The 12,479-nt window shown below is 44.1% G+C and overlaps 1 protein-coding gene across 4 annotated transcripts in view; it reads left to right on the forward strand.

Moving 5' to 3' along the window:
* trpn1 (transient receptor potential cation channel, subfamily N, member 1) overlaps positions 1-12,479 on the forward strand; it is a 466,288-nt gene that overhangs the window by 336,572 nt on the left and 117,237 nt on the right. For all 4 annotated transcript variants that reach the window (XM_072468296.1, XM_072468298.1, XM_072468299.1 and 1 more), the window contains 4 exons: positions 44-160; positions 3,249-3,347; positions 3,741-3,941; positions 11,464-11,562. In XM_072468296.1, the coding sequence (XP_072324397.1) occupies positions 44-160; positions 3,249-3,347; positions 3,741-3,941; positions 11,464-11,562 (516 nt within the window). The remainder of the gene's footprint in view (positions 1-43; positions 161-3,248; positions 3,348-3,740; positions 3,942-11,463; positions 11,563-12,479) is intronic.

Consider the following 12,479-nt stretch of genomic DNA (forward strand, 5'->3'; position numbering starts at 1 on the left):
GCTTTGTAAATTAATTGTCATGTGATTGCTACTGGCTTTCTAGACACATGAGACTCCATTGCATTACTGTGCACATGTGGGAAATGCTGACGTTCTTCTTGAGATCTTGAAATACATCAGCTCAAATAGAATCCAACAGGTCATCAATAAACAATCTAAGGTACATTTCTATCATTTTTTATTAAAGTTCTAGCTATATTTAGGTCTTCTGAGACGTTTAGGATGAATCTCCGTTTCCAAATTAGTTATAAGTAAACCTTAACGTTGACACAGCGAAGGCTTTGGGCACTGGCTATATCTTGACTGTATTGCCTGATTGCCAGGAATAGTCATGCTCCCAGCCAAGCAGTTTCAGTGCAGCTATGGAACTGGCATTGATCTAATAATTAATAAAGTGGCCCAGTTGCGCCTTGTTTACAAAAAAGAAGAATAAATCTAACTCTGCAAATCCCTGCCTGTCTCCCAATTATCTGTAAAAGTGACTCCTCACCGATTAGTTACTACTCACCAATGAGCAGCTCTCCAGTACTCAGATTCTTTCATAGCCACTCAGGCAACATTAAGGCTTTGATACAGATGGTGCAAGAACTGAATGCCAGAGGAGGGGTACGGTCAGCAATCCTTTTACATCAAGGCAGCATTCAACTCAGAATGGCACCAAGGAGCAAACCTGAAGTCGATGTCAGTCGAAAGGAAAATCCATCTCTGGCTTGGAGGGGTCACACCAGATACAAAGGAAATGGTTGGGTTGTTAGACACCAATCACTGCAAGCCCGGACATCACTCAGAGCGACTCAGTGAAGAGTCCTCTTTAGCTGCTTCATTAATGACCTTGCCCGCACATCATAAACAGCTTCCTTAATGAGTGCTCAATTCTGTTCGCAAGTCTTCTGACAGTGAAACAGACAACATGCTTGTGTTCAAATCATTCTTTCCTTTCTTGATAGCCTACAGCCCTCAGAGAGCTCTGCATTCCTGTATCTCTTGTGCATTCCCAATTTTTTTCGCCTTATAATTGGCCTTCAGTACCTTTAGCTATCTCAACCCTAGGATCTGGAATCCCTGCGGTGGACCTCTCCACCTCTCTACCTTTCCTCTCTTTCAACATTCCCTAAAACCTACCTCTTTGACCATACATTTGGTCATCTGGGCCAGTAGGGTTGATTTTAACTTACAGGAGGGGGGTTTGGTCAGCAGAGTATGAGAAAGGCAGAAACTGGAGTTCTCCTCCCCCCTCCACATGTGGAATTTGTTAACATTCGATATTCAGCTCAGGAACAGGCCATTCGGCCCAACAGGTATAGGCTGGTATGTTGACCCCCACAGTGTGCGTGTGACATCAGTAATGGGTTCCCCATCCGGATGCCAGCCTGATTGATGGAGTGCTGGTTGATGGAGTGCTGCACTGTCAGGAGTACCATCTTTCATAAGAAATGATAAGCTGATGTCTTGTCTACCCTGTCAGGTGATGTAGTGCTGTAATAATAATATCCATTCCCTCAACCAATACCATTAAAATAGGTTATCTCATTGCTGTTTGTGGAACTTTGCTCTTGTTATGGTCGACAAAGCACTCAAATTGGTATGGTACTAATTTGCTGCTTTTGTTTCCGGTATCTCTAAAATACTGTGCGAAGAAATGACTGAGTAATATAAGAGAAGACCTTGGAGTATAATTGGTACAGTGAGCTTATTCTCACTAGGTAGTCATCTAGTGTTCATGTAACCTTATGCAAGGGTGAGATAATAATAATCTTTATTAGTGACACAAGTAGGCTTACATTAACATTGCAAAGAAGTTACTGTGAAAATCCCCTCGTCGCCACAGTCCGGCACTTGTTCAGATACACTGAGGGAGAATTCAGAATGTCTAATTCACCTAACAAGCACGTCTTTCTGGACTTGTGGGAGGAACCGGAGCACCCGGAATAAACCCACGCAGACACTGGGTGAACGTGCAGACTCTGCACAGATAGTTACCCAAGCCGGGAATCTAACGCGGTTTCCTGCTGCTGTGAAGCAACAGTGCGAACCACTGTACTACGGTGCCCATGATATGAAGGAAGTCACTGAATGATTTTGACCATAAACAGCACACAGATGGTTGTTAGATACAGAATATGAATTTTACGTTTGATTGTCTTTCTGATCAGAAAGATATCTCACAATATCTCACAATCTTGCATATTTATTGATGGTTGTTAAACTCTCTCAGGAGCTCTTTCTGGAAAGTGTGTATCAGTGTAAACTGCAAGAGTTTTGTCAAATAGAAAAATGTCAGATGGCTTGTGAGTCAGTTGTTTATCTATTCTATACTTGTGCTCTTAGAAATGGTGCCTTAGGTGCCATCTTAGAGATGGTGGCATTGTGGCAATGTTACTTGACTAGTAATTCAGAGGCCCAGGTTAATACTCCAAGGACACAGGTTCAGATCCCACCACAGCAGCCCAATAAATACAATCTGGAATTAACAGCTAGTCTCAGTCATGGTGACCATACAGCTATAATTGATTGCACTGTTGTAAAAACCCACTTGGTTCATTAATGTCCTTCGTCTCGGGTAGGAAATCTGCCAACCTTGCTTGGTCTAGTTTACATGTGACTCCAGATCCACAGCAATGTGGTTGGTTCTTTGAAAAGGCCTAGCACTTAGGGATGAGGTGGGCAATGAACGCTAGTCTTGCCAGCGATGTCCACATCCCATGAAAGAAAAAGGAGTGCCGTTCGTATCAGTAGTGTAGTGTGTTGAGGTCATGAAAGGTGCCATGGAAATGAAATTCATTCTTTCTTGCTGTTGTAATGTTGAGCAAATGATTTATGTTTTAAAGTGCTGGAAATACACAGCAGTCCACCTGTAACAAGCTTATTTCCACTATTTTCTGTTTTTATGTCATGCTTTTCATTCAGTTGTTTTCATTGCAGTATTTGCCCTGATTCTACGTTTGCAAGTGAGAGAACTGATTTGCCTGTGTGCTCATGGGCTCCCGTTTTAATGTCTAAAATGGTATTCATCCAGCGCCCAGAAGAGTTTGGTCTTGGTCTCTGTTTGAGCCTCGGCTGAGTGGAAACATGTAGACATCCTGTGATCAAATTCTAATGCTCCTGCGCTGTCACCTTCCCTCTCAACCTTAGACTCGGAGTTATGCACTTGACAGGTTTAAATGTCCGTCCGAATAACCCGTTTGAACTTTTGTGACTTTAAGACAAAGACCAATAAGTATTTCCTGAATTTCTTATTACATATTCAGAATGGTTGTTCCCCGTTACTTCTGGCTGCAGAGAGAGGGCACACTGAGATGGTGAAAATACTGCTGTTAAACCATGCGAGAGTGGACGTTTTTGACGAGGTAACTGCGATTCTCATTTAAGGCGCAGACATTTAACAGTTATATTTGAAGTAAAGCATATTAGCCAAACAAAGGTATCAGGGCATTGTGAGTAAGTTGCTCTTACATTGCTGAATACTTTATTAATTATTCAAATGTCACCATGTTGTCTATTATGTAACATCTACCAATATTGTAACTTATACATTGACAATGATGCTCCCTAGCAGTGCTTTAAATCTAGTTTGTTGCCAAAATTGCACATCCCAATCTTCAACTTGTAATACCTAAATATTTGGCTGGTGGTTTATTGAACTGCTTCTCCAAAGTTAAGTAAGTTCGATGCTTAACATTTAAAATACAAGGTCCTGCAATACTGCTTTAAAGACTTGTTCCTTTTGTTTTGTTGCACAGCATGGTAAAGCTGGGCTTCACCTGGCAGCGGAGAATGGCCACGACCAGATCTCAGATATCCTACTCTGGCACAAAGCCTTTGTCAATGCCAAAACCAAACTTGGCCTGACGCCTCTTCATCTGGGAGCACAAAACGGTTACAACAGGCTGGTGAAGCTGCTAGTGGAGACCCACGCATCCAGCATTGATGCACTCTCTCTGGTAAGTTGCTAACTGTTGTCGCTTACTCACAATGAGTTAACAACATTTTACAGATGGCTATCAGGAGGTACGTCACACCACCAGGAATGATGAATGCCACTCAACATTCAAGGACACACCATGGCTGCCCATTAGTGTAGTCAACTCATGGACACAACATGAGCACCATTCATTGGCCAATTGGGTCTTCAATAGGCCCAAGGATGGGTGGGCTGCCCGATGCCTCCTCTAAACTTTCAGAAAGTTTGGGGAGTGGTTGAGGGTGGGTAGGCAGCACCCACTGGCTATAACATACCCTCAGCCCTCCCCCACAACTCCCACAGCCTTTCAAACCTGCCAGCAGGGAGCATACATTGCGTACAGTTCTGGTCACCGCATTATAGGAAGGACGTGGAGGCTTTAGAGCGGGTGCAGAGGAGATTTACCAGGATGTTGCCTGGTATGGAGGGAAAATCTGATGAGGAAAGGCTGATGGACTTGAGGTTGTTTTCGTTAGAGAGAAGAAGGTTAAGAGGAGACTTAATAGAGGCATACAAAATGATCAGGGGGTTAGATAGGGTGGACAGTGAGAGCCTTCTCCCGCGGATGGAAATGGCTAGCACGAGGGGACATAGCCTTAAACTGAGGGGTAATAGATATAGGACAGAGGTCAGAGGTAGGTTCTTTACGCAAAGAGTGGTGAGGCCGTGGAATGCCCTACCTGCAACAGTAGTGAACTCGCCAACATTGAGGGCATTTAAAAGTTTATTGGATAAGCATATGGATGATAATGGCATAGTGTAGGTTAGATGGCTTTTGTTTTTTGACTTCCCATGTCGGTGCAACATCGTGGGCCGAAGGGCCTGTACTGCACTGTATCGTTCTATGTTCTATGTTCTATAACGGAGGCCTTGTATGCCCGCTTGGCACAATATAATTAGCTTCAAAATGGAAAGAACCCACTCGGAAGCTCGGACAGAAGGCTTTGCTGCCAGCGCCAGGATGCCCCAGGTCCAGAGGGTGATCGACAGGACGCATGTCTCCTATGAACATGGGCACATGAGGAGGTGGTCTTCACAAACCTATGGATGATAATGGCATAGTGTAGGTTAGATGGCTTTTGTTTCGGTGCAACATCGTGGGCCGAAGGGCCTGTACTGCGCTGTTTCGTTCTATGTTCTATGTTCTATAAACACCAGCCCAAAGGAGCTGGAAGCCACTTTCCCAGGAGTGAAATCGATGAATGAGTCAATACTGCATGAGACATAAATTAACATAGACCTTTGTACAGAAGTGTAGAGAATTTGTACAGGAAGGAATTCTTGCACGTTAGAAAAACCTGAGGCACAAGTGAAACAGTTTGGCCTCGTAAGTCTGAGAGCCGGATATCTCCATTAAAAGTGCGGTCAAGCCGCCTCATTGCGACTCCGCTGAAAGCTACATCCTTTTAGACATATCATTGAGTTATTCACATCTGGAAAATATTCACAACCATCTGAGCTGGCTGGACTGGAGCTTTATACAGAGGCCGAATGCTTACTGGGTGATCCCTGACTGTAGGTGGTGCTATGGTACAGCGCAAGTCCCAGGGACCTTAGGACATATTATATTGGTTAGCAAGAGAGTCATCGCTGTTTTACATTGAAAATCATTGCAGTGATATCTGTTGATGAGTTCCTTTAAAATGGAAGCACAGAAAATAAGAGCAGGTATAGGCCATTTAGCCCTTCGTGCCCGCTCCGCCATTCATTATGATCATGGCTGATCATCCAACTCAATAACCTGTTCCCAATTTCCCCCCATATCATTTGATCCCTTTACACAATCAGATTATTTAGTAATTGGAAGACATCCTTAAGATTTTAACAACTTGAGGCTGCGTGTGATAAACATAATTTACAACAACAAATGCAATCTGAATCCAGCAAGACGTACATGTGAATAGATAAGCAAAAGGTCTACCAATACCTGACTAAATGTTTCCTCTAACACTGGTATGTGTATTAAAGTTGCTGGTTGAAAGCCATGTTGCAGTTTTCCTATCACCTGACAGTTATATCAGGTTCTAGAGAATTGCACTATATCTTTATGCAGGAAAAATGCCTGTTGATTGATGCCTGAGTTTGCTGAATTCCCACATGTCCTGCCATTGGTATCTCATGCGCTACCCGCAATATTTTCCTACGATATTTGGACATTACCACTAGCTAATGGGCAACTGTCCATTCCGCTTCCGCAGGTCGATGAGGATGTCACCGCTTCCTCATCAGAACTCTGTTCTTAAGGTAATAGCACTCTGGAACTGCCTGAGCCTCAATTTCTGTGAGAGCTGACTGTGCTACATAGAATCAGTACAGTGCAGAAGTAGGTCATTTGGCCCATCGAGACTACACCGACCCTTCAAATGAGCTCTCTACCCATTCTCACTTCCCCCCCTATTCCCGTAACCCCATAACCTAAGCTGCACATCCCTGGACACTAAGAGGCAATTTAGCATGGCCAATCCACGTAACCTGCACATCTTTGGACTTTGGGAGGAAGCCGGAGCACCCGGAGGAAGCCCGCGAAGACACGAGGAGTACAAACTCCACACAGGCAGTGATCCAAGACGCAATTGAACCAGGTTCCCTGGCGCTGTGAGGCAGCAGTGTCTTGGGCTTTGTAGATGGTGGACAAAATTTGGGGGTCAGGAGGTGAGTTACTCGCCGTAGGATTCCGAGCCTTTGACCTGCTCTGGTAAACACAGTATTAATATGACTAGTCCAGTTCAGTTTCTGATCAATGGTAACGCTCAGGATGTTGACTGCGGAGCGTTCAGCAATTGTAATGCCATTGAATGTCATGGGGCGATGGTTAGATCCTCTCTTGTAGGAGATGGTCATTGCCTGGTACTTGTGCGGCGTGAATGTAACTTGCCACTTGTCAGCCCAAGCTTGAATATTGTCCAGATGTTGCTGCATTTGGACATGGACTGCTTCATTATCTGAGGAGTCACAAATGGTGCTGAACATTGTTCAGTCATCCGCAAACATCCCCATTTCTGACCTTATGATGGAAGGGATATCATGATGAAGCAGCTGAAGATGGTTGGGCCTAGGACACTACCCTGAGGAGCTTCTGCAGTGATGCCCTGGAGCAGAGATGATTGACCTCCAACCACCATCTTCCTTTGTACCAGGTATGACTCCAACCAGCGGAGAGTTTCCCCCTTTTTTCCATTGACTTCAGTTTAGCTAGGGCTCCTTAATGCCACACTCGATTAAATGCTGCCTTGATGTCAAGGGCAGTCACTCTCACCTCACCTCTGGTATTCAGCTTTTGTCCATGTTTGAACCAAGGCTGTAATGAGGTCAGGAGCTGAGTGACCCTGGTGGAACCAAAACTGAGCGTCCGTGAGCAGGTTATTACTGAGTAAGTGTGCCATGATAGCACTGTTGATGACCCCTTCCATCACTTTGATGATGGAGAGTAGACTGATATGGCGGTAATTGGCTGGGTTAGATTTGTCCTGTTTCATGTGTACAGGAGACATCGGCGCAATTTTCCACATTGCCGGATAGATTCCAGTGTTGCAGTTGTACTAGGACAGCTTAGCTAGGGGTGTGGCAAGTTCTGGAGCACAAATCTTCAGTACTATTGCTGGAATATTGTCAAGGCCCATAGCCTTTGAAGCATCCAGTGTCTTCAGCCGTTTCTTGATATTACATGGAGTAAATCATATTGGGTGAAGACTGACATCTGTGATGCTGGGGACCTCTGGAGGAGACCGAGATGGATCATCCACTTGGCACTGCCGGCTGAAGATTGTTGCAAATGCTTCAGCCTTGTCTTTTGCACATATGTGCTGGGCTCCTCCATCATTGAGGATGGGATATTTGTGGAGCCTCTTCCTCCAGCCTCTTCCACCACCATTCATGGCAGGATGTGGCAGGACTGCAGAGTTTAGATCTGATGCGTTCATTGTGTAATCGCTTAGTTCTGTCTCTGACTTGCTGCTTATGCTGTTTGGTGCACACAAGTAGTCCTGTGTTGTAGCTTCACCAGGTTGACACCTTATTTTTAGGTATGCCTGGTGTTGCTCCTGGCATGCCCTCCTGCACTCTACTACCGAGCACTCTTGCTGATGGACAGTGAAGACCCCCACCCAGAATATACTGTGCACCCTTGCCACCCTCAGTGCTTCCTCCAAATGGTGTTCAACATGGATTCAGCAGCTGATGATGGACGGTATGTGATAATCAACAGGATGTTTTCTTGCCCATGAAGCCCTGAAGCCATGAGACGTCATGGAGTCCAGAGTCGGTGTTGAGGACACCTAGGGCTCCTCCCACCTGAGTGTATCCCACCCTGCCGCCATCTCTGCTGGGTCTGTCCTGCCAGTGACACAGGACATACCCAAGAATGGTGATAGTGGCGCCTGGGACATTGTGTTATGATTCTGTCATTATGACTAGGTCAGGCTGTTGCTTGACTAATCTGTGAGAAAGCTCTCTCAACTGTAGCCCCCAGATGTTAGTAAGGAGGACTTTGCAGGGTCGACAGGGCTGGGGTTGCTGTTTCCGGTGCCTGGGTCGATGCCGGAAGGTTTGTCCGGTTTCATTCCTTTTTCGTGTTTTTGTAGTGGTTGAATACAAAAGTACTTAAGAGTACCCCTTGAAATTGCTGTGGGTCTGGAGTCATATGTAGGCCAAACCAGGTAAGGATGCAGATTTCCTTCCCTAAAAGACATTAGTGAACCAAATGTTTTTTTTTAACGACAATTGACAATGGTTTCCTGGTCATCATTAGACTTATACTTCCAGATATTTTGTTGAGTATAAATTCCATCACCTGCTGTAGTGGAATTCGAACCCGGGCTCCCAGATCAATACCCTGGGTCCACCGATTAAAATTGTTCTGCTTAACCCTTTCAAGTACAGCATTAGTCTGTGCCAGCTGTTCCCTTAAGTTCAAAAACCTTTGCCTATATGCCTCCAGGGTTAATGCATATGCAGCTAGAATAGCCTTTTGTACCTTGTCATAATCCTTAGAACCTCCTGTGACAGGAAAGCATAAACTTCCTATGCCCGCCCTGTCAATTTACTTTGCATGGGTAATGTCCACTTTTCTTTCGGCCACTCCGTTTGGGTTGCTATTTTCTCAATTGCTGACTAATTCCTCTAGTCCATTTCCTTCAAATTTTAGTCGGGTCTGTATAAACTTAAGCATATCCCCACTGGGTTTGATTCTAGGGTTAAACTTCCCTCCAGCTCCTGGCAGCTCCCCTTTAGTTTCTAGTGCTTTAAGCTGGAACACTCTTTGTTTTACTTTTGCCTCTCTCTCTGGTTCCAATTTCCTCATTTCAATTTCCATTTGAAAGCGCTATCTCTTTCCTTTTTCTGTATATCTAATGGTTTCATTTGTAACTAGATCTTAGCTAATTACGCTGATTTTTGCCTCGCCCCAGACTGTGTTTCTGGTATCTCTTTCAGATTTAAAAGCTGAGCGATCGATCCAATTATTTCTACCTTCCTAGCTTTAGCCGGCACCTCTATTTTTAATTCACTTGCCAATTCAATTAGGATGTATTTTCAAAACCCTTGTAAACAAACCAAAAGCAGCTCCTCCACCTGGAGAAAAGCTTTGGCAGCTTCCTGGGCCATCCTGTTATACTATTAGAAACCTAGTGTCTCTTTTTAATAATGTACCCCAAATCATCGCTGTCTACCATTTCAAATATCCCCAGACGATGCTCCCAAATGATATTACAGCACCCTGGGCCAGTGCACGGTCAGTTCCACCCGGAGTTGCAATTAACTTTTATTTTTAAAATATCCAAGGTCTTTGGCTGCCCAGTAACTCCAGTCACCAGATTTGTAATTTTAAACATAATTGACTTTTTTTATTAATACCAGTAATTATAATCAAATAGGCAACAAATACAACTGGTTAACTACTATCTAATCTCTAATCCCCCCATTTAACTCACCCAACCCTCAATTCACACACAGACAAACAAACACAGAGGAGAAAGAGGGGTGTAAAATAATGATGAACGTAAAAGAATAAGAGTCTTTGTTTCAGACGGACACCTTCCAGTTAGTTTCTTCTTCAGTCTAGGCTTTCAGATCTTTTATTTCAGCTTGCAATGGTTTTCACTGTAGACTCACAGACGTGGCAGGCAACTAGCATTTGAGAAAGTGAGAGAGAGAGAGAAAGAGAGACCGCTCCTTTCAGGGTCTAGAAGCTTCTGCCTTGAGACAGTAGGCAGCAGAGCTGAGCGAGAGAGAGCTGCTTCCATCTTGAGGGTCCAGTGGCTTCTCTCCAAAATATCCCCCTGACAGGAACCAATCGCTGTCGTTTGCTGGACAGAATACTGTCCCTGGCCAATCCATTGGTCACCAGCCAACCAATCGAAACAAACCCTTCCAAACTCTTGGGTGCCATAAGGTCTGGGATCTTCTGCCCAAAATACAAAACTTTATAACACACTGCACTATTTTGACACTTTTGAGTTCCTTACCCCCTCTGCTCGACTTAAAGGTATGTCTCCATTAATGATCTATGGACCCAAAACAATAAAGACATAATAAAAGAAATAGGAACTAAGGAAATCAACAGGAAGGGACCTTCCAATAAAGCAGTGTGAGATTTAAACCACTCAACTTGCCTCTATCCTCTGAAGTACAGAGCGATGGACAGAAATTAATACATTTATTTTTGCTTTGATTATATAAAGGAATTGTTGATTTTTAACCAGTGGTGATGTATTTTTCAGTTATGTCACACAAATACATGTCATAGAATCAGGTATTGTGCGATTCTAGTTGAACATTATTCAGCACCCAAACCGATGGAATTACTTGCTTCCCTCAATCCCATCTCACAATCTTTAAACTTCTTTGAAAGGCCAAGGATGACCCATTCTTTACTGGATTGCTTGGTGTTTCACCCCTCCAACCCCCGTGGTCTTTCAAACAGCGTTCACATGCAGGTCCGAACAGCAACTGAACTAAATCAGCTGCTATGAGCACCTCACATCCCAGAGTGGTATCTTAATAGAGGTAGTGTGATACACCACCTTTATGCTTCAACATAGAGTGTGCCACAGAGTCGCAAAGCACAGTTGTAGAAAAAAAGGAAATTGCCTTTCTCCAGCTCTCTTTTCATGTCTTCAGGCTGCCTGAAATGGCTTTACAACCTGCGCAGTCCTTTCATGTCTAGTTACTGTCGTAATGCAAAGAATGTTCAGCGAATTTATGCAGTTAGATTCCCCAAACAGCACTGGAATTAAGGGCTGATATCTATTTTGGTGATGCTGATATAGGGATCAGTATTGGCCAGGGCACCAGGCGGATATCCATGCCTCTAAAACTCTATTTCCTCCTACACTGAAAATTCATAATAGTGAGATAAGATGCTTCCCCAAAGCCCGTTTCAATGGGAAAGGTCAGCATTGCAATAGGATTGAAAAGTTTCAATTCATGGAAGTGAGGCAGCTTATCTGCTTTGATATTTAAGTTGTAATTTTACAATTAATGTAATTATTTTTAAATTCATTTAGACAAAGCGAACGCCTCTACACCTGGCAGCGGGGAATGGGCAGCTTGATGTTTGCAACAGTTTGCTCAAGATGAAGGCGGATGTGAATGCCACTGATATAGTAAGTTAACATCATAGCATGAGAACATAAGAAACCCGAGCAGGAGTAGACATTACGGTTCCTAGAGGCTGCCCTGAAATTTACTGCCATAATGGCTGGCTCAACTCTACTTTCTCGCCCGCTCCCCATTTCTCAGAGAGACCAAATATCTCCGCCTGAAGTATACTCAATGATAGAGCATCCATAACCTTCTGGGGTAGAAAGCACTCCGCAGCCCCCGGAGTGAAGAAATTCCTCCTAACCTCAGTCCTAAATGATCAATCCTTTATCCTGAGGCTATGAAACCCCTCCCCCACTCCACCACCCAGTGTTCAAAATTCCCAGCCAGGTCAAACAGTGTTCACCTTGTCAATCACCTTCAGAATCTTTTATCTTTCAATGAGATCACCACACACTCTTCTAAACTGCAGAGAGTCATTTACTCAATTTACTCAGCCCCTCTTATATTCGGGTAGCTCTCACATCCCAGGTGCCAACCTGATAAATGTTTGCAGTACCACCTACAATGCAAGTATATCATTCCTTAAATATGGAGGCCAATGCTACACCGAGTCTTCTTCTTCTTCGGCGATCGCACGCTAACGAGTACGATTGTCCACTCTGTGTTACAGGTCATAGGTTCTGTGGGTCCTTGCAGGGCTGATGAGTCTGATTCTAGAGCCACATCTAGGTGTGGTCTCTTCAAAGCGCTGCCCAATTACAGCAAGACTTCCTTATTCTTACATTTTAATCCCCCCCGAAAGACCAACATGCCATCTCATTTCCTAACTTCTTTAGGCAATTCGGCGTACACCTAAGTCTCTTGAACATCGACATTTAGGCATTTTGTACCTTTCCTATTCTTACAAACAATGTGAATAACCTCACACTTGCCCAGGCTGTACTCCATTTGCCATCTTGTTGCCTCTCCACTTGAA

This window comes from Scyliorhinus torazame, chromosome 11 (assembly GCF_047496885.1).
Source record: "Scyliorhinus torazame isolate Kashiwa2021f chromosome 11, sScyTor2.1, whole genome shotgun sequence".
NCBI lineage: Eukaryota > Metazoa > Chordata > Chondrichthyes > Carcharhiniformes > Scyliorhinidae > Scyliorhinus > Scyliorhinus torazame.